Source organism: Xiphophorus couchianus, chromosome 5 (assembly GCF_001444195.1).
Source record: "Xiphophorus couchianus chromosome 5, X_couchianus-1.0, whole genome shotgun sequence".
Taxonomy (NCBI): domain Eukaryota; kingdom Metazoa; phylum Chordata; class Actinopteri; order Cyprinodontiformes; family Poeciliidae; genus Xiphophorus; species Xiphophorus couchianus.
The window spans coordinates 1849908-1871096 of record NC_040232.1 but is presented as its reverse complement, the minus strand read 5'-3'; the positions used below and the strand labels follow the sequence as shown (position 1 = coordinate 1871096).

Here is a 21189-nt window from a genome sequence, read left to right as displayed (position 1 = left end):
ATGGAGTCAGTGTTGAAATATAGTGATAGGTATTTTCCTTTCGAACCTAAATAAAAGAAAGAACCACAGACAACGTATATGAATTTCATGTAGAGCTTTTGCAAAAGGAGAAGGCTCTATCGAACTTCTCCTCTGAGCAGTTCTACAGAGCATTCTGATCTGCTCTGACAAAAACTCCTGTTTTTATTGTCAAAGAAGGACAGGCAAGGGGGCAGTCAGGAAAAACAACAGAGGTCGTAAAGCTTCTAACCCAAACATCTAGCAACCCAGGTCCAGATGTGATATCTGATCAAAGGTCTGAGCCCGGTTCAAATCTCGGTCAATACTGTCAAGAAAACAAAATACGACTGCTCACACGTATAAACTAAATTAGGAGGTGTTCTTGTAAAAGGATTTAAGGTCTGAGAAACTCAGTGTTAACTATTTCTCGTAAAGTTGAACAGACAGTAGTGACCTCCAGGTCATTTAAAGAAGAGAACACTTTAAACAGAAAATCACAAAGATCTATAGACTTAATGTGAACTAGAGTAAGAATAGAATGATAATACCAAAAATCTCTAACATATAGATGTAGATATGGATATAGATATAGAATAAAAAGGTTTTTACTTCGAGGTTCCAGTGATCAGTAGGAAGAACCGGTCCAACGTTTTTATGTTCTTTTACTTTAAGCTGTTATGATGTGTGAATATTAATTTTAGTTGTTAGTGGTTTTAATCGTCTAGATTTTCCTGGTTTTGTCTTCTGGTCAAATCCTGATATATTTTTATAGATCCTGTTATTTTTCTATACTTCCTTGTTGTTTTTATGATTTAATGGTTTCTCCACAGGTTGTGTTTCCCATCATTGTTCGCCTCTGTTCTTGTTCTTTGTTTGATCATATCAGTAGTTCATGTTTTCTCTGCTGAAGCCCATATTTATGTTTCCACGCCGCGCCCTGCAGCGTCGCTGGGATTATTCAGCACCAGCTGCAGGAAAACGTTTGATTCTGAGCTTCTACTTAACTTTAGCGTCATAACATTAGCTTCAAAATGTTAGCTTCATAGCTTTAGCTTCATAACGTTAGCTTCATAACATTAGCTTCAAAACGTTAGCTTCATAGCTTTAGCTTCATAACGTTAGCTTCATAACATTAGCTTCAAAACATTAGCTTCATAACGTTAGCTTCATAGCTTTAGCTTCATAACGTTAGCTTCATAACATTAGCTTCAAAACGTTAGCTTCATAGCTTTAGCTTTATAACGTTAGCTTCATAGCTTTAGCTTCATAACATTAGCTTCAAAACGTTAGCTTCATAACGTTAGCTTCATAATGTTAGCTTCAAAACGTTAGCTTCATAGCTTTAGCTGCATAGCTTTAGCTTCATAACTTTAGCTTCATAACATTAGCTTCATAACGTTAGCTTCATAACATTAGCTTCATAACTTTAGCTTCATAACGTTAGCTTCATAACATTAGCTTCATAACATTAGCTTCATAACATTAGATTCATAACTTTAGCTTCATAACTTAAGCTTCATAACGTTAGCTTCATAATGTTAGCTTCATAACATTAACTTCATAATGCTAGCTTCATAACATTAGCTTCATAACATTAGCTTCATATCTTAAGCTTCATAACGTTAGCTTCATAATGTTAGATTCATAACATTAACTTCATAATGCTAGCTTCATAACATTAGCTTCATAATGTTAGCTTCATAACATTAGCTTCATAATGTTAGCTTCATAACGTTAGCTTTATAACGTTAGCTTCATAACATTAGCTTCATAGCTTTAGCTTCATAACATTAGCTTCAAAACGTTAGCTTCATAACGTTAGCTTCAAAACGTTAGCTTCATAGCTTTAGCTGCATAGCTTTAGCTTCATAACTTTAGCTTCATAACATTAGCTTCATAACGTTAGCTTCATAGCATTAGCTTCATAACGTTAGCTTCATAATGTTAGCTTCATAACATTAACTTCATAATGCTAGCTTCATAACATTAGCTTCATAACTTTAGCTTCATAACTTAAGCTTCATAACGTTAGCTTCATAATGTTAGCTTCATAACATTAACTTCATAATGCTAGCTTCATAACATTAGCTTCATAATGTTAGCTTCATAACATTAGCTTCATAACTTTAACTTCATAATGTTAGCTTCATAACATTAGCTTTATAACATTAGCTTCATAACTTTAGCTTCATAACTTAAGCTTCATAACGTTAGCTTCATAATGTTAGCTTCATAACATTAACTTCATAATGCTAGCTTCATAACTTTAGCTTCATAACTTAAGCTTCATAACGTTAGCTTCATAATGTTAGCTTCATAACATTAACTTCATAATGCTAGCTTCATAACTTTAGCTTCATAACTTAAGCTTCATAACATTAGCTTCATAATGTTAGCTTCATAACATTAGCTTCATAACATTAGCTTCATAACTTTAGCTTCATAACTTAAGCTTCATAACGTTAATTTCATAATGCTAGCTTCATAACATTAGCTTCATAATGTTAGCTTCATAACATTAGCTTCATAATGTTAGCTTCATAACATTAGCTTCATAACTTTAGCTTCATAAGAGTATTACAGCAATAAAACCTGAAACCAGCAGAAATCCCTCTGAATGCTATTCCTGTAGCGTCAGCAGCTCTAAGCTAACATCATCCAGCTGGAAACCATAAATCTTTGTTTCTCTGGAGACAAAAATGAAGTTTAATAAACTTTGTAGTTTGATAAATCTTTGCTCACAGAAAGTTCAGATTTTCTTTGTGTTTATTAATCTTCTTATAAAGTTCTCAGATGTTCACCAAAGAGACTTACTACCGACAGAAGAATCTAGAAGGTTTATTTATATTTTAACACCTTATAATATTTATATTTTAACATCTTTATGTAGTGATAAATAAATAACATTCGTTTAGTGTCGACTCTTCAGTCTTTATTCTGAGACTGGACTTTTACATCCTCTTGTTTTCTCATCCAACATCAACAAAAAATGCAGATTTCTGATTATAATTTAGTTTTTTAAAATATAATATCAAATATGAAAACAAATCTGAAAAGTGTGGAGTGCATTTGGATTCAGCCTCCAGAGTTTGTAGAAGCTCCTTTAGCTCCGGGTCCATTTCTCCTGTTCTGTGATCAGTTTACAAACCTTTCCACAGATTCTGATTAAGGTCTGGACTTTGACTAGGCCATTCTAACCTGATCTAATCCATGATATCTCTGGCTGTATGTGAACTCCAGATTTCCTCTGAGGATGGTTTGTGGATGATTTCTTTTTGGTCTCAGAGTGTTCGAGGTTGGAAGGCCTCTTTACCATCACCCTAATCTTTAGCTCTCATCTGAGGCTGAGATGATCAACGTCTGTCAGGTGAACTGGAACCAGTTATCAAGCTGGTAACTGGTTCCAGTTTGACGATCTGACGGTTCCTGTTCTGGACGTTCAGACGGACCTGCTGTCTGGTGAACAAAGAGATGTTTCACTTTATTTATTCAAACCTTCTGAATATATTTCTGTTATTTATCATAACAGCTTCATCTTATTACGCATCCAGAGGAGAATCTGTTCTGTTGATCTCACTAAAGATGGAAGAAAATCAGCAGCAGATAAAAAAATCCCTCCAGGAAATTCCCACATTCCAGAGAAAGAGTTTCTGGGAAGAGCTTCTTGTTCCAGCTTGATGGATGTTTAGATCGGATCAACATCTGGGTTTCTGCCAACAGAACCAATGAGGCGAGAAGAACTGAGAGACCTGAACTCATTCTGAGCTTCGTTTTATCAAAATCAATCACATCATTATTAACTGATCAGAACCAGGAAGTGTTTCTCAGTCAGGATGTTTGGTTCCTCAGGATGAACGTGTCATCAGGCTCTGAAGGTCCAGGATGTTGATCAGGTGAATTCTGACCTGATCATATCCGATCGTCAGCAGAATGTCTCAGCTATAATTACAGCTATGCTATAATTAGCATGAATCACTTCATGCCAGACTCTTCACAACCAACTGAAACAGACAGAAAACAGCAGGATGAACCAACAGACTCGACTGAAGGGCGTTTCTGTTCGTTGGATCCTTCCTGCTGATACAGCTGCTGATCTGTGGGAATCTGGGACAGAAGGAGACGAAGGACAACAAGTTTCACCTCAGCTCAGTGAATCCAGCCTCAGTCCCTCATCTCAACCTTTATTTACAGAACAAAACCATCCAGGCTGACGTTTCCACAACAAACAGATCAGAGGAACATCAGCAGGGCTGAAGGTCAGAGCTGCTGACCTCTGTGACCCCTGTGACCCCAAAGCTGCAGGTAGTCAGCCTGACTATAGAGACAAAATGAAGAAACTTCTGCTTATAATGAGAATCAAACTAAAAGTGAAACATTAAATTAACATTAATAAGTTTGGATCCTGGTCTGAGTGAAACCTGCTGATTTCTGTCTGCAGCTGCTTTTAGTTTCACTTCCATCAGTTAATAAGATAATATATTATAAATAGTCAAATAACTAATTATAAAAGTAATAAATTGAATTAAAAATCATTTTTATATATTTTCCAACTCAATTAAAAAAGAATGTAAAAAAATTCAGGCATTATTAGGGGGCACCAGAACTTCTGAGGACCCCATGACGTCTTCCTATGCTAACAGGGCTAGGCTAGGCTAGTTAGCTTATGTTGTTCTTTAGTTTTTTCTTCTGTTTAATTCCTAAGTTGTTCATCACAACCATGATGTGTCAACACCATAACTGACAATTTACAAAATTTGGATGAAGTTTTGGATGAACCTAAAGAACCAGAACATCAGCCTCTTCATCCCTCAGTCATTTCCTGAGACCGAAAAATAATATAGATGGCCATTTAAGAACAAATCATACAAATAGATTAATAGTAAAATTAATAAATATTGTGAAGAGATCATTAAAAACGTTTGTTAGGATTGTGTAGGAAAAATATTGATATATTTTATAAATACAGTGTTTTGTGGTCAATATTATTTCACCATTTTATTAATGTGGGTTGCCAGTTTGGATCAGGTTTCCTATCAAAATATAAAACTGATAGAAAACATGCTAACAAAAAGCCTCAGACCTGCAGACACAGAATAACAGAAGCGGCTCTTTGACTCAAATATATTAAAATATTAAATATTGCCCAGTTTTTTGTTTCGTTCTTTTTTAATTGCCCTGTAGGCAGCAATTATTCACATATATGTACATTTATTATTATTGATACTTTAATTAAAGATGAGTTGTACAAGTTTATGTCATTGGGGGCGATGACATGTTGACAGTCACCTCAGAAAGTCTGTAGTTTCTCTCCTGACTGACATTGTGACTCTTTCAGTGATAATGTTGACAAATAGAATAGAATAGAATAGAATTACTTTATTCATCCCAGCAGGGAAATTATTTCGCAGTTACAGCATAGAGACAAGACACAACAACCACCACTGAGTAGCAATGTAGACAAAATTAAATTAAAATAAAATATGACATGCTGTCAATATAAAAAGCAGCTTAGAGCAGTCCTTGCAAGGATTCAAAATGCAGAAACAGAATGTATATGTAAATATATGTACAGCAAAAATCTCACTTAAATGTGCAGTTAATTCACTTTAATGCATTTTACATAAATGGCATTACTTCACATGTATCAAGTTTTTCTTTTTACTAACTTTGTCAAAACCTTCAGTTGTTCTGTGTTAACTCCGTCAGATGGACTTTATGCTGTTTTTTGTTTTAAATAATATTTATTTTGTTTCTTGAGAAGCATTTGTTGGTTTGCGATGAGAAATCAGACAGAATCTAGAAATTGCAGAGCTCTGAATATTTTTTTTCTTTATGCAGCATGACATGCATTCAGACAACAGGAGGGAGAGTCTGTCTGATCTAAACCAGCTGGTTGATGAAGGGTTAGTTCATACCAGGACTAATTAAGGGGTGGAGACAACATTTACATTCCCAGATAGAAAAACACATTGTACTATATTCCTAGATGCAGGAATTTATTCTGTTTAAAATCTTATTTTTAACATAATTTAAATATTATAACATTCTAGAATGTTTTTCTCCTCTGAGATCCAGAACCATCAGAACCACAAGAAGTAAAGGCTGAAATATTTAGTTCTATGTGAAAATAAGAGACGAGTTTCAGTTTCCAAAACAAGGAACAAAAACATCCTGAACTATTTCACCATGTTTTACATCAGGAGTTTCTTCATGTGGTAATTATGTTGTTTGTGTTGGAGTTGAAATCCCAGCTCTGCCTGCAGGATCAGACTCAGGTGTTTGAGTCTCCAGGTGTCATTAGCGGCTCTGCAGCTTCAGCAGGGATGAAAAGCTTTAGCTGCTGAATGACGCTGACAAAACGAACAGGACAGAAACCCAGCTGCAGTTCCCACATCTCATCAACAACAAGCATCTCTGAGTTCTGACCCAGATACTCCAGAACTTACTGAAACGGCTCCATAAAGAGGTAAAAACACCAGCCGGATCCGTTCATTTAAAGGGCCAGAATCATTTTAAACCAACTGGTTTCAGCTTTACTTTATTTTATAATCTTATTCATCATGTTATATTCATCAAAAACAGATCTGGAATATTTGCCTTCATTCCTTCATATGTTTGACAAATATTTTAATTGCAACTAACTGCTGAAAACGGAGAGGACTCACAGAGGAGACCTCCAACCTCCCGCTCCTTCAGACTAGCCAGCAGAAATTAGCAAACACCTGGTGGAACTGCTGAGCTCACAGTAAAACATTTTCAGTTGTACAATGTGAAGAAAATTATACAAAGTACAAAAAACTGTAAAGAACAAAAAATTCTTATTACTTCATTTTCCTTCCATAAGAACAAAATACAGAAACATTAAATTAATCACATTCCAAAATGTAAACGTTTGATCACATTATATTATTATATAACTCATGAAACAACTTCATCCAGCCAGGATTTTTTCTGCAGATTATATAATCTGATAGATTAATATTAACTCCAGTTCCTCTAAACCTAAATATACCAGCGGTGAGAAAAAGCCTGATACATTTGATCTGATCGTTTGGAAGAATTTAATACTTTTTTGTTCATAATTTTCTCAAAATCAGAGAAAAATTGAACTTTTTTCTTAAAGTCTGTTTAATGACAAACTTTCTTTGAAAAGCAGATCAGCTTTTTACTTCCTTCTGTTATTGATTTATTCCTCATATTGTTTATTATTTGTTTTTAATGTTTAAATTATTGTAATATTCTGTGTGACCATCACTGAACGTCATAATGTTTCTCCTCCTGTCCACTAGGGGTCACTGCAGGTCTATATTAAGGGTCAAAGGCTTTCTGTTCAGATCCAGACTGTTATTAGTCTGGAATAAACTTTTCCACATAAATATAAAAATATAAAAGTTCAAATACAAGAAAATTGTTATTGTTTTTTCTTTTATTTCTAAAAATATAAATTAAACTGAGACACATTGTCTCGTTTTAAAAAGTGAAAATAGAAATAAATCAACAGAAACCACCTGAGTAAACCCAGAATTATCTGCAGATCTGTTTGATGTGATTCTATGTTTTTCTGACTATTTAAGCTTTAAATCCTTTGCTTTTGAAAACAGCAGATAAACTTAAATGTTCTATAGAAATAAATGTGATTTTATTGCCTCTGTTTTCTCTGCAGTTCAGCTCAAAGTTTGTTTTCCATAAACTTCAGTTAGTAATAAACTTCTGCACCAAAATAAGAAAAACTGGAGAAAATAAAACATTTAAAAACAGGAACGTTATGAAGTTATTTCCTGGTTCCAGGTTCTATAGATGACTGTTGTAAATGTTGGATCATTTTCCTGAGGAGACAAACATCCTGACCTGAAAAAGTAAAAACACATAAAATATCATAAAATATTATATTCAGTTTAACAATGTATAATTAAGTTTGATCTTTAAATATTTAATTTTTAAAGATCAAACGTAATAGTTAATATTAAGTTTGATCTTTAAATTGACAAATCCTTTGATGATGGCTGTATTACTGACTGTTTTTGATTCAAAAGAATATTTTGATCAGAGAAAAATAAAAAGTTTGACTTGTTTCACTTCGTGGCATCATTAACTTGTTAACACAGAGATTGTCTGTCAGTAGGGACAATATGGAGGTGTGTGCGATGCGCTGTGATGTTTAATCAGGTTCAGTTTTCTTTTTAACGTTAGCAGGACAAACTGAACCTCTCTGGGTTTTAAACAGAAATAAAATGGATTTTGTTTCAGTCTTCAAAATTTACATTTCCTGAAGCTAACGTTATGAAGCTAACATTATGAAGCTAATATTATGAAGCTAACATTATGAAGCTAACATTATGAAGCTAACGTTATGAAGCTAACGTTATGAAGCTAACATTATGAAGCTAACCTTATGACGCTAACGTTATGAAGCTAACGTTATGAAGCTAACGTTATGAAGCTAACATTATGAAGCTAACGTTATGAAGCTAACATTATGAAGCTAGCGTTATGAAGCTAACGTTATGAAGCTAACGTTATGAAGCTAACATTATGAAGCTAGCGTTATGAAGCTAACGTTATGAAGCTAACATTATGAAGCTAGCATTATGAAGCTAACGTTATGAAGCTAATGTTATGAAGCTAACATGATGAAGCTAACGTTATGAAGCTAGAGTTATGAAGCTAGCATTATGAAGCTAACGTTATGAAGCTAACATTAGAACTGCTCTAATCTTCTAATCTTTAATCCAGGTTTGAGTCTCTAATTTAGAAGAACTATAATTACAGGATGTTGCAAACCATCTGAGCTGAAACCCAGAGGAACATGTGAACCCATCAGTCTACAGCACAGGTGTCAAACTCCAGTCCTCCAGTCGCTGTCCTGCAGTTTTCAGATGTGCCACAGGTACAAAACAGTGGCATGAAGTGGCTTAATGACCTCCTCCTGGTGTAGATCAGATCTCCTTAATGATCTAATTATTCTATTCAGCTGTGGTGCAGCAGAGGCTCATCTAGAAGTTGCAGGACTGGAGTTTGACACCCCTGGTCTACAGCGTGACTCGGGTCCCTGCAGCTACATTTAGCACAGTCTGACTACTTAACTTGTTTATACCTTTAAATTTTACTCTGTATCTCCATGAGGCCTAGAATAAAGCAAACATCCTGTAAACAGGCTGGAAGGTTAATACAACAGCAGCAGATCTTTAATATTTTGTGGAGCTTTAGTGATTTATGAACCAACTGAACTCAGACAGCCAAGTCAGTTTCTGTGATCCTGAAATGTTCTGCAGCTGGTAGAACGAAGAAAGATGAAAATGAGTGAAACTTTGAATTTTTAACTGAAACTGAGCAAAAAGCCAGAAACAAACATTTTTAATCTTAACCATATTTATAAAGTTCAATGTTTTGTTTATTTTCAATCAGAAAAATCAGGTTGAGAAAACATGTTGTTAAAAGAGTAAATAAAGTAACTTTGTTAGTTAAAAACTGAAGATGTTAAAAAGGAGAAAATCTTTTACCTCCCAGAAAAACCAAAGAAAACAGTTTAAAGCTCCAGAGGATAATAAATAATAAATAATATCTGCTTCCTGAATCCCCAAGCAGCCATGTTAGTCATCAGGTTAAATTTAAAGATAAACGGTTTTACTTTACCAAAGTTTCCAACAAACAAATCAAATGGTAATCCTGAGTTTTAAAGGTTTTGTTCTGTTTCCTGGGCGCCAGCAGCTCCGGTTTTCTCTTCTTCTGATTTTATTTTAAACAAGAAAAAATTAAACATGATTTTTAGTTAGAATTAGTTACTGCAGCATTTTTTCTGTGTGAAATAAACAAAGAACCAATGTGGTTCTTTTGGCATGTTGGTGAATTTAGTTTTTCAGTTTTCATGCTTCAACACATCAGATTTCATGTGGATCAGAACCAAACCTGATATAAATCTGTGATCTGAGTTGGTTCAGACTGAGCATCATGAGGAAAACAGGCTGCAGATTTAAAGGTACGGCGCCGTTTTAGACCGTCAGAACATCAGAACCAAAAGATTCAGGATCGTCAGTCTGATGTTCAGCTTGTTCAGGTGAAGGAAAATATTTTAGTTTAATATTTTACCAACCACAATAAAGACATTATGAATACTTCAGATTTATGTGTTTTACATGCTAATGTCAAACAGTCTGTCTGAAGAAGAAGCAAAGATTTATTCTACAGAATATTTCACAAACAAATTCCTGTATCTATAAACTCTATATTAATAAATGAATCTCAGAAAGTAAATGATCAAATACCTGCCTTGTGTTTGACTGCCTGATGATTTTTGGACCAGAAACTTCTTCTGGATCAGCAGGAATCCAAAACCAATCAATACAATAAACCCAATGCAGAGACCACCTGCAATCCAATCTGTCAGACAGAACAAAAGACAAGAAACATCAAAATAAAGCAGAAAATAAGAGAATTTTTAATAGACTGTAGTAAATCTCACATGTTCTTCTATAATCCAGAGTTTGTGTTTGTTTGAATCCACAGGATGACATTAAATTAACATCAACAGTCTTGTTCTCTGCAGGATTGGCTGCTACACATCTATATGATGAATCTCTATCCTCTGTATGGACAGTAACAGGTAAAGACAGAGCAGAGCGGCTCTGGTTCTGTATTTCTTTGTCTCTGATCCACAGCAGAGTCGCTGGTTTGTCCACAGAGCAGATCAACAGGCAGGGGTCAGAGGTCACATTAACTGGTGTTACTGCAGGAGTCGGTGCTGGATCTGCAGAGAATCAAACCAGCAGTTAGTGAAAATGACTAGAGATATTCTGAACAACATGAAGCGTTTCTCCTTTTCCTGACAGAACTCTGCAGATTCTGTAATTATCAGCTGACTGAGAGCAAAGATTTAAATCTAACATCTTATGGACTCAACCATCGACTCAGTGAAAACTGTCCTCCATGTTGGTCCTTACAGGTTAATGAACCACAGAAACAGAAACATCTTCCATCCTGTGGATCCAAAAGTTACAGGGAATCAGAAATCATGTTTGTTTTAATGTTATTTTCACATTCATTTACAGTTTCCTGAAACATAAAACAGTTTCTGTTTCTTGTCTGTGTCCTCGGCTCCTTTCAGTTGGATGCAGATCAACAGGTTCACTTTTTCTGACATTCATCGACTTCAAGACTTCAGGAATAGAAAGTTACTAAAATATATTTTCAGTTATTTTTCAAATTCTGCTCATATGAAATTTTAATTTTAAAAAAATAATAATTTATTGCTGGGGAGAGTTAAAACTTTTACTGTAAAGTAAAAGGAAAATATTTATTACTGATTTAATTATGATTGCAAATTATGGAGATTATTATTAACATGGAGCTCAGACTTTGTTTATTCCACCTGGACAGACTGAGAAATACCTAAAGAAAAATACTTACCATAAACTTGAAGCTTATATGAAGAAGAAAATTTGCCTTTTTGAACTGTATAGGTTCCTGAGTCGTTCTTCTGCAGGTTTGTGATCGTAAAGAGTCCAGAGCTTCGGTTCCACTGAAGTTTGTTCTTGTAAATGTTCACATCAATATCAAATTCACCTTTAAACACTGAAGCAATGTTTTTTCCGTTATATAAAAGATATCCTTTCTCAGTGACAGCCCCAGGTAGAGTGATGGTTCCTCCAACGATTCCTGTCAGATTCTCCTTCTCTTCCTGACCAGCAGAAAATCCCAGAATCACTGGAAAAAACACAGAAAGTCAGATTGAAAATATTGACCTGAATGTCTTTATTAAAGATGAAACATCATTAAATGTTCTTGTCTAAAAGATAAAAGTTATGACAGATTCAGGTTTGAACATTTTGACTGATTTTGATTTTTTTTTAAATACATAAAATTTAGAAAACAAATATTGTGTTTGGACAACATGAAAGAAACCATCTGATTTCATACTTTAATAGTTTTATCTTACATTATACCTATGTGTTTAATGCAGTCCTTATAAAATGTATAAAATAATATTTTGCTATATCAATATTCCATTTGTTGGTTTATTTAAACTTGTTTTTGCTTCTCAAAACAAACAGTCACTGATCTGTCCGTTGGGTCAGCTTCACTCACTGCATGGATGGATGTCAGCAGATCAGCCTAAATAAACAGCGTCTGTCCATGTTGCTATGGCAACATGTTATTTATGTTTGTGTTCAGCCATGATGGGAAGCAGATCAAACAGAAAGAGGAAAATGTTCACCATAAAACCAGACCGCTGACAGAGAACGAGCTGCAAGTTACAGAAACCAGGATGGTGAATTCATTTCCAGTAATGTATGCTAAGCTAACGTAGCACATCAGGATCTGTAGGAGGAAGCTGGTTACAAACTGAGAAACTGAGACGGTGAAGACTGAGCACGAAGTTCCTGAACGGTTGGATTCTGCTCTGCACAGACCAGGTGTTGGAGTCTGTTGGTCCAAATGGGTCATAATGACACCTGATCAATAGATGACCAGAAAATGATCACAGATGATGAAACTACAGGACAGTTCCTGATTAGCAGAACTTATTGTCATAAAGAAGTTTAAATACAGAGTAAAGCTACACTGGGTTTTGCTTGTGTTTGTGTAGAAATGTGATATAAAACCTGCAAAATAATTAACTTAATACTGTCAGAGTCTCAGCCTGCGACTGGAGAGAGACGGTCATTAAATCTGCCAGGGGTATGAATACTTTAGAGCCCATGAGTATTTATATGATTACTGCTAAGCTGTATATATTATCTTTGGAGATATTTTATACGTCAGGATGGATGTATTTCTGTAAAAACATCTTTACTTTTCCAAAATTCACAGATTTCCTGTTTCTGCATTTGATTTATTTTTGTTCAACACAAAGTTATAAACCAGAAAATGTTTTTATTCCACTTCCTGAACTGAAGCTGCATTTAAAACAGAATCATCTTTTCCTTTAAATTAAACTGAAAACCTTTTGAGTGCAGAATCTTCCTTCTGCATCAACACAAACCTTTTCATGCTTTGTGGTCTCAACAAACTGGTTACAACATGCAGCTAGAAATTAAACATTCATTGAGGCACCAGGATCAATATTCTGTTATAATCTCTCCTGCAAACATCACAGGACCGACCAGCTGCTGTTATGTTTCCATCAGCAGAAAATCCTGCTTGATGTTTCTGACACATTTTAATGACAATAAATCAAAAATATGAACCAAACATATTTATAGAAGCTCAATATTTCTGTTTTTTCTGTTATTCCAAACGATGAAAACACTTTGACACGGAGCCTCATTCACCCAGCTGCAGTCAGAAACATGCAGATTAGCAGGAACTCTGTGTTTAATGCCTTGCTTAGAGGAACATCAGCATGTGGAGGAAGATAAATATTCAGCAACACTTTATGAAGAATAAAACTGTATAAATGTTTCTGGGTGTAGGTGTTATGGGTCAGTGAGGTGGTGGTGGTATGGTGATATGGGAAAACTTCAAACAATGTGAACTGGACCTTTGGTTGGTCAGTTTAAAACATAAAATGTACAATTTAATCCAATTGATATTTATTCCACTTCAGTTACTGTTTTATGGTTTAAAGTTATGTTTTATTTTACTACTATACATATTTCTTTGTCTCACAGCAGGAAGAAAACAAGAATGTATTTATAAATTACTTCCAGGTATTTTCTGCTTTTTGCAGTGTTATATATGATATACATATTTTTAACTTTCAGATTCAAGAAGTGAATCTCATAAAATCCTCGTGATAATAAATTAAGGGGAAGTAAAATAAACTTTATGGTTCCTAAAGCATCATAAAAACATCCTAAATCTTCTCGTTTGTCCCAGAAACAAACATAAAGCATAAAGTTCAGCCTCCAGTCTAACGATCCGTTTAGTTTCAGAGACGATTCTCAAATCATCCTGAGTATTTATGAAGGAAACATGAATATTTAATCATATTTCTCCATCAGCCTTTGAGTCGCAGTTTCTCTAGAAGATGATCAGTAAAACTTGAACTTCTGTGGAAAAACTTTTATGAGAAATAAGTTACATCACGCCTGTAATTTACTGATACTTCATAGGAAATATTTTTTGATTAACAGCAGATTAAAATCCCAGCAGATCCTGCAGATTATCAGTGTCCACAACGTTCCAGCCTTCAGTCAGATGTTCACACATCCAGGCTGCATTTACTCTGTTTGGTGGTTGTTAAGGAAGAATAATTTAAAATTAACTTTTGGACAAAACGTTTGGCTCTTTCTTTCTTAAAGTCCCGGGATCCTTAGTGGGCGGCGCTGAAAGAGAGTGAAACAACAACACTGCGCGTTGACGTCACAGATCACAGAGTTTAATCCCATACAAAGCAACGCATGAATCAATTAACAAAGCTGCAGAGGTACAGAGATATGCATTGATTTCCTTATACAGACAAAGACAGAGAAGACAGATCAACAAAACGAAGACAAACGAAGACAAATGAAGACAAAGACAAACAAAAAAAGGCAAAGACGCGTCTTTGGAGAGAGCCGATGCAAAAAAGCAAAAATAGTGGAAGCTCTCTGAATTTTTAGCGCTGACATGAAATTTTATACTGAGGGGGTGTTTCTTCTATTTAATATATGCAATCAAGGCGTTCAGCTATCTGACCAACTGGAAACTCCCTCGGGCACTCAGAGAAACTTAGGAACTCCCCCTAATTTACGGCAAAGATCAAAGGGCCATCTGGTCTCTGGTAAAACAAAAGAGCGAACCGCTTCGTCCTGACCCCCTGTGGTGCGCCGGCCATCCCGAGCGCAGAAAGATCCTGAGATAAGACTTCACAGATACCTGTGAAATCTAAAGTCTCTTCCTCCAAGCTCCAGTGCTTCTGCCCTGCCGGGAATGCTAATTTTATGGCTTCGTGGTCTGGCCTCACAGCGGGGAGGCCCCTGCCTGTCTGAATGCTTGCTCATCTGGCCCAATCCCGAATGCTCAACACAAAGCTGTTCCAAATAAGAGTGTTGAATATACCTTTTACACATGTCATAAGATTAACTGTATTAAGCACTAAAAATAATCATTTTTTCTCAACATGGTTCAGTAACAGTTTTATAATCCATCAGGCTCAAAGTGTTTCTGATCCATATGGACTCATCAAAAAATCACAGAAAACTTTCTGATCTGCTGGAAGATTATTTATTCTGGAATAAGAAGAAGAATTCAAACTTCTTCAGTTCTGAGTCTTTTTGCTCAGTCAGGATGTTTGAACGTTTTTTCTCATCTGCTGAGCAAAACTAAACTCCCAGACAGTTGTGACAGTCTCACCATTTTCATGACTTAAACTATTTTTCTGTCTGGTTTCCAAACCTACTGGTGTTGCCTCATGGTCTTAATAACAGTTATTCATATTTCTTCATTCTGTATTTCCAGATATAATAAGTGTGACCTTGTGCTTCATTGGCTGAACTCCAGCAGAGTTACTATCCAGCACCCAGTTCCTCTGGAGCTGGATGAAAAACACATCACAATATATCAGTGGATAGATGATTATTGATTAGTTTTTATTTTAAATATCTGGCAAAATGGTGCTGTGACTGTTCCTGTTTCATCCACTTTTCTCTCCATGTTTCTGTTTTTTATTTTTAAGCAGTTATGAGACACAATGGAAAAACATGAAACTGTTGCTGCACAAGTTACTCAACAGGTTGTTGCTAGGTAACCAAAGAGCGAGCTAGTTGCTAGGTAACCAAAGAGTGAGCTAGTTGCTAGGCAACCAAAGAGTGAGCTAGTTGATGCCACCAACCTTGCTTAGCTAGCTGTGAGAGGTTGAGAACTAAAGCCTTTCCTCTGCCTACATCCCCCAGAATGCCGTGCGGTTCTGGGTCAGAGTTCAGAGAAATTACTGAATATTCAGTCAGACATATTATCTATAGATATTGATCATAACCCTGTCATAATATAAATTGTTGTTGGTTATTTTTCCAGCCCTCAGTCCCTCTGCATTCAGGATTGGAGCATCAGAGACATTTATGTAATATTTGACCTTGTGATGTCATCGACCACGCCCTGTTGACTGATGAGGTTCTGACTTAAACAGAACCGTTTCAGTTTTGCTAATGTTTGATGAAACAGTTGTTACGGAGTGAAAGCTTCTTCAACCAGATGTCTTTAACTCAACATTTCTGTTCAGTTTTCATTGAGGAGAAAACGACCACAGCTGTTCGTTACCTAGCAACCAAAACCAACAGAAGGCAAAACAGTAGCTGTGTCCGAATTCAGGGTCTGCATCCTTCGCAGGCCGATTACATCATAGCGTGGCGACAAGACCTGTCCGAATTCGAAGATTCCTCCAAACGCGTCCTTCTTTTCCCCAGATTTGAAGGATGGGTCCGGTGTGTCCTTCACGACCCACCATATCCCATAATTCATTGCAGGTCCCAACCAGGCGTTGAGGCAGAGCGACAATGGCGGTGAAGAGCGGCAAATTATTTTGTTAAATTACACTTTAAATAACACAACGGAATTTTGCACAACGTAACAAAATGTAAGTGTGTAAGTCTGAAATATCTGCTCAGTTCACCAAAACATCACCTGCTCTGACATTTTGGGAAGTTTGCTGCCACCGCAGCTGGCCGGGCGCCGCAGCTGGACGAGCGCCGCAGCTGGACGGGCGCCGCAGCTGGACGAGCCAGTTGTAGGAGGCGGCGACAGTTTTAGGAGGCGGCGACAGTTTTAGGAGGCGGGGCCAGTTGGAGGAGGCGGGGCCAGTTTTAGGAGGTGAGGACAGTTGGGGGAGGCGGGACAGTTGGAGGATTCTACACCTGTCCGAAGTTTTCCTCCTCTGGTCTTAGTTTATTCACGGCCTTGGAAGGAGCCGGTCTACGTAGACTGATCCTTCCAAGGAAACAGACCTTGAATTCGGACACAGCTAGTGACAAAAGACAAAACTAGATCCTGTTAAGCATTCTTCAAAATAAAAGACTTCCTCTGTCCAAATAAATTGCACTTAAATATGTTTCACTCCAGCTTTTGTAATTATATACAATCATGTTAAATTCAATTAATAATAATCATCATGTAAATTATATTTAAATAAGTGTAAAGAAGTCACAACAACAGTCGCTCTGTGAGGTTTCTTATTTTAGCTCAGAAACTACTTACAAAATCTAAAGTTGCCATTTTCTCACTTTCTTTGTGATATTTGGTCAAAAACTGTTTAAGACGAATGAAAGAATCTAATCAAGGTTGATTCCTGAGCTTAATTGTTCAGCACCAAAACACAAACTGCTCTGCAGAACCAGAACCAGAACCAAAGAGAGAAGCAGAATTCAGTTTTATGCTCCACTAATCTGGGACAAATTCACAGAAAACTTCAAAACAGGTGAAACACTGAGTTACTGTAAGACTAAAAACCACTTGTTCAGATTTACCTTTGATGCAATAATAACTGAAACATTGTTAATTTTAGTACATTTTTCTTTGCCTTCCTTCATTAAACCACCTCCATGCTCGACTTGTTTGTGTTTTCACTTCTAACTGCCTCATCCTGAAAAGGGAGTTTCCTGAAAACTTGTCTGGGCTTGAAGCTGAATCTGATCTCATCTTGACATGAACTCATTCAGTAGGGAGTGGACTGGATTTCAGCTGCAGCACGTCTCTCTATTCAGAGCTTTAAGTGAAAACAGAGAGCATACTGGTGTTTTTCCATTCAGTAACTGGTCAGTTAAATCAGGCTGTTGGTCTGTTAATGGATCTGAACGCTCATCAATAAAACATTGTTCTGTGGACTTAATGACGTCCTCAGAGAGGAAATGAAACAAAGCAATTTTATCCAAACCAATCGATGTCAAAGGTCTAAAATGTTCTGTAACGTCTGTAAAGTTTGAAGAAACCAGCTGACTGGTCAGAGGACGTTACCGTCCAAAACCTGGTTGTGTTCATGTAAACAGAGATATCTTTACTGAAAACACAGTTTGGTTCCTGATCATCACATTCAGTCATTTTTATTTATTAGAAACAAACTGGCACCAAGCAATAAACAGATTAAATGAAAAACTATTTGGAGATAAAATTCCCAGAGGATTTATTGGAAAAACGCCGGACATTTCAAACTAAACGTTTAGTTTCAGTTTCTCTATTATCCTTTTCTAAAGAAACGTTTCCCTCCAGTTTCAGTGATCCTGGGTTCTCATTTGATTAACATTTACATTTTGTTAACCACCATACATACATGTTTGGACATTTCCATGTTTTAGAGAAACATTGTCAGATAAGTGAAAAACAACCAGAGATGTCTGACAGGAAACAGGAAAAGGATCAGAACCTCCGACTTCCTGCTGTGAGCTTCCAGACGCTGCAGCTGGGATGAGGGAAGCAAAGAGGCGTGGCCTACAACTCCCAGCATTCAGCTGACTACAACTCCCAGCATTCAGCTGACTACAACACATCTGAGTCAGGAATCTTGCTCCTCTGTCATCAAGCAGAGAGTCTGAATTCATTCAGTGGTTTAAATCCAAACAGAACCGTTCTGCTCCGTCCTCAGCAGGATCCGTACAGTCAGAACCAACAGGCACACGGAGAGCAACGAACCAGCGAAAGATTTCCACCTCTCAGGGTGAAGCCAACACACGGGACGCAGCAGCGACTGAAGCTGATCGTTTATCAGCTTCTTGAGCCGCGTTGCTAGCTTGTGTCTCTGTGTCTGAACTCAAAATTATACATGCAAAAATCTCATTGGTCTGTTGGCTGGAGGAGAAAAAGTTGTTGTCGATTTATCACTGAAGTTCCATTGGAAATGGATGGAGAGAGATCGACATCACTTCCTGTGTCAGAACATTGTCAGGCTGGAAGGGATGGAATGTGTAACTTGTTCTGGTCGTTCTGGGGTCTTTCCTCAGACAGAAACACCTGAAAACGTCCAAACGTCCAGCACTGAGAGAAAATAAGTAATTATTGATGTGACAGAAGCAGCGCCTTTGACTCCTGGGTGGTTTGTGTGTGGATGTGGGTCTGACTGTCACCAGTATGAATGGTTGGTTACTGGTGCTCTGGTTTTGTGTGCATGTTGAGTTTGTTGTCCCGTTGATTGTTGGCATTTGTGCATTAGGCCTGGTCAGTCTGTGTCCTTGTAAAGTTTCAACTATTACAATCAAAATGGAATAAATCGAAGAAGTGGCCTGGAGTTAATTGAAGCACGCGTCGGCCAGATGAGTTTCCCGAGTTAACCCAGTGCGGCGCTCATACACCATGAGTCTGCTGCACTTTTAAATCTTTTGGGTCCAGAGATCCAGCAGATCTTCTCTAAGCTCCTTACCTGATCTCTGAGAGGAAACTCATTTCAGCAGCTTCTACCTGAGAACTTGTTCCTTCTGTCTGATCCATCGCTAATGACATCACACTTTTATAACACTTTAACACTCCAAGGTTCTCAAACACACTTTACATGAACTCAGTCACAATCACACACTGATGATGAAAAGCTATGGATAGTAGCCCTGAGCCACCCTGACTGAAGCAAGGCTACCATTTCTCACCTGGTCTGTCTGACCAACACGAGGAAACAACAGGACGGATGGGGACCAATCAAACCGGCAACCCAACCATTTCATGACACCTCTACCGTTATCGCCAAGATCTAATCGCTAGATCTATAAGTAGGTTTGTGTTTTTCTTCTTTTTTATTGGAAACCTTCACACTGATAGATTCTAAATTTGTTAAAATCAACACGTTGCTGCTAAAACGTCCCGGTCCGGTCGCCTGTCTGACTCTTATTTTAAGTGACTCTTCATAAATGAAAAGAAGCTGTTCTGGTCTCCAGGGTTTCTTATCACAGTCGTTCAAAACTAACAGTCAAAATGAACTGATCACCTTCAGTGCAGCTGATATCTAACTGATAATTGGTGGCAAGTTCAGTGTTTTTATAATTGGGATTTTCCATCCACCTTATATTAAAGTTTTTATTTTATGGAATAAAGCTTGAAAAAAATAAAATAAAGCCACACCCCTCACCTGAACAAAACTAGAAAAGAAAAATACAAAAAAGAGAAAAATCAATTCAGTGTCTTCAACCTTTTGATTAAAAATGAAGTTTTAATTTAAAAATGCTTCCTAGTAAAATCCACAACTGTATATTTTCACACAGAAACTTCAAGGCTTTAAATTCTGAAATTCACATAAAAATATTAACTGAGAGACAAATGATGCTGTAAACCAGCGGCGCCATAAATACATAATTCATCTAATATGTGTGGATTATCGCAGTAAAACCTCTTTAGGTTTTATTTTAATGCGCAGCTCGTCGCATTCAAACAGCTCCGACCAAAAAGAGGAAAGTTGCACAACTTACCTAGAAATAAGCAAATAAAGGTGATCTGGGTCTCCATCTCATAGCTACATCCAGACAACAATTATTTATTTATGAACAGCAGAAAAGTTTCCTGCATCAGGAGAGACGATCAAACTATCAGCCTTTCCTCCGCGGATCTTTGACTTTCAGGCTCTTCCTGCAGCGGAGGGAGGCTTTGCTCTCAGCCAATCACTGAACTCTGATTAAACTGTTTGGACGGACAGCAACGATCCTCCATCAGCATGAAACCATTAAATAAAGTTCAGCAAATTATTTTATTTGTCAGGGAAAGGGAAGTCAGGAGTTTGGGAGGTTTTTTATATGTTGTTATGAATTATGCCAATGAAAATAAGATGCAGATTCACCGGCATATTAATCATTACAGGAAGTAAAACCAACGGCCGAGTTGAAAATATCTTTGGCTTAAAATGTTCCTCGATTTGCACAAAATTAAAACTTTTTCAGTTCTTCACTTATAGATAGATACATAGATAGATAGATAGATAGATAGATAGATAGATAGATAGATAGATAGATAGATAGATAGATAGATAGATAGATAGATAGATAGAATAACTAATAGTTGTTTAATAGTTTCTATATCGTTTCTGTTCTACTACAAAAATGTACAATGTTCCAAAAATAAAATTTAGCCGGAATCATGTGCTGAGTTTCAGTGATCAATGCGTGACGGGAACAGGACTGTGGTACCAGGTACCACGTGACCCGTATCCATAGTAACAAGAGCACGCAAAGCACAGAAAACCTCTGAGGAATCACATGAAATAAAAACCATCTGATAAATAAAAGTGGGAACATTTCTGAAAAATAACACTTTGTAATGAAACAGGAAGTAAAGACAAATATTGGTCTGAATTAAAGTTATGAATAAAAA

The 21189-nt window shown here is 36.7% G+C and overlaps 1 protein-coding gene across 6 annotated transcripts; it reads right to left on the bottom strand.

Moving 5' to 3' along the window:
* Positions 1-7624: 7624 nt before the first annotated feature.
* Positions 7625-20473, bottom strand: LOC114145436 (T-lymphocyte surface antigen Ly-9-like). 6 transcript variants are annotated; one of them, XM_028018995.1, is made up of 5 exons: positions 20295-20473; positions 11404-11700; positions 10460-10744; positions 10263-10377; positions 7625-7848 (listed from the first exon to the last, which is right to left on the bottom strand). In XM_028018995.1, the coding sequence occupies exons 1-5, from the start codon at positions 20329-20331 to the stop codon at positions 7764-7766; spliced, it is 819 nt and encodes a 272-aa protein (XP_027874796.1). In that variant the 5' UTR covers positions 20332-20473; the 3' UTR covers positions 7625-7763. The 6 variants fall into 6 exon arrangements, with proteins under 6 accessions (XP_027874796.1, XP_027874798.1, XP_027874799.1 ...); XM_028018997.1 differs by having other exon boundaries at positions 10267-10377; XM_028018998.1 differs by lacking the exon at positions 7625-7848 and adding an exon at positions 9257-9723 and having other exon boundaries at positions 20295-20472.
* Between the last annotated feature and the right edge of the window lie 716 nt (positions 20474-21189).

Coding starts and splice junctions, on each gene's coding strand:
- LOC114145436 (XM_028018995.1), bottom strand. CDS start 20,331: ATGGAGACCCAGATCACCTTTATTTGCTTATTTCTAG. Junction 11,701..20,294: donor CTTTATTTGCTTATTTCTAG/GTAAGTTGTGCA, acceptor TGTTTTTTCCAG/TGATTCTGGGATTTTCTGCT. Junction 7,849..10,262: donor GGCAGTCAAACACAAGGCAG/GTATTTGATCAT, acceptor TTACTTTTTCAG/GTCAGGATGTTTGTCTCCTC.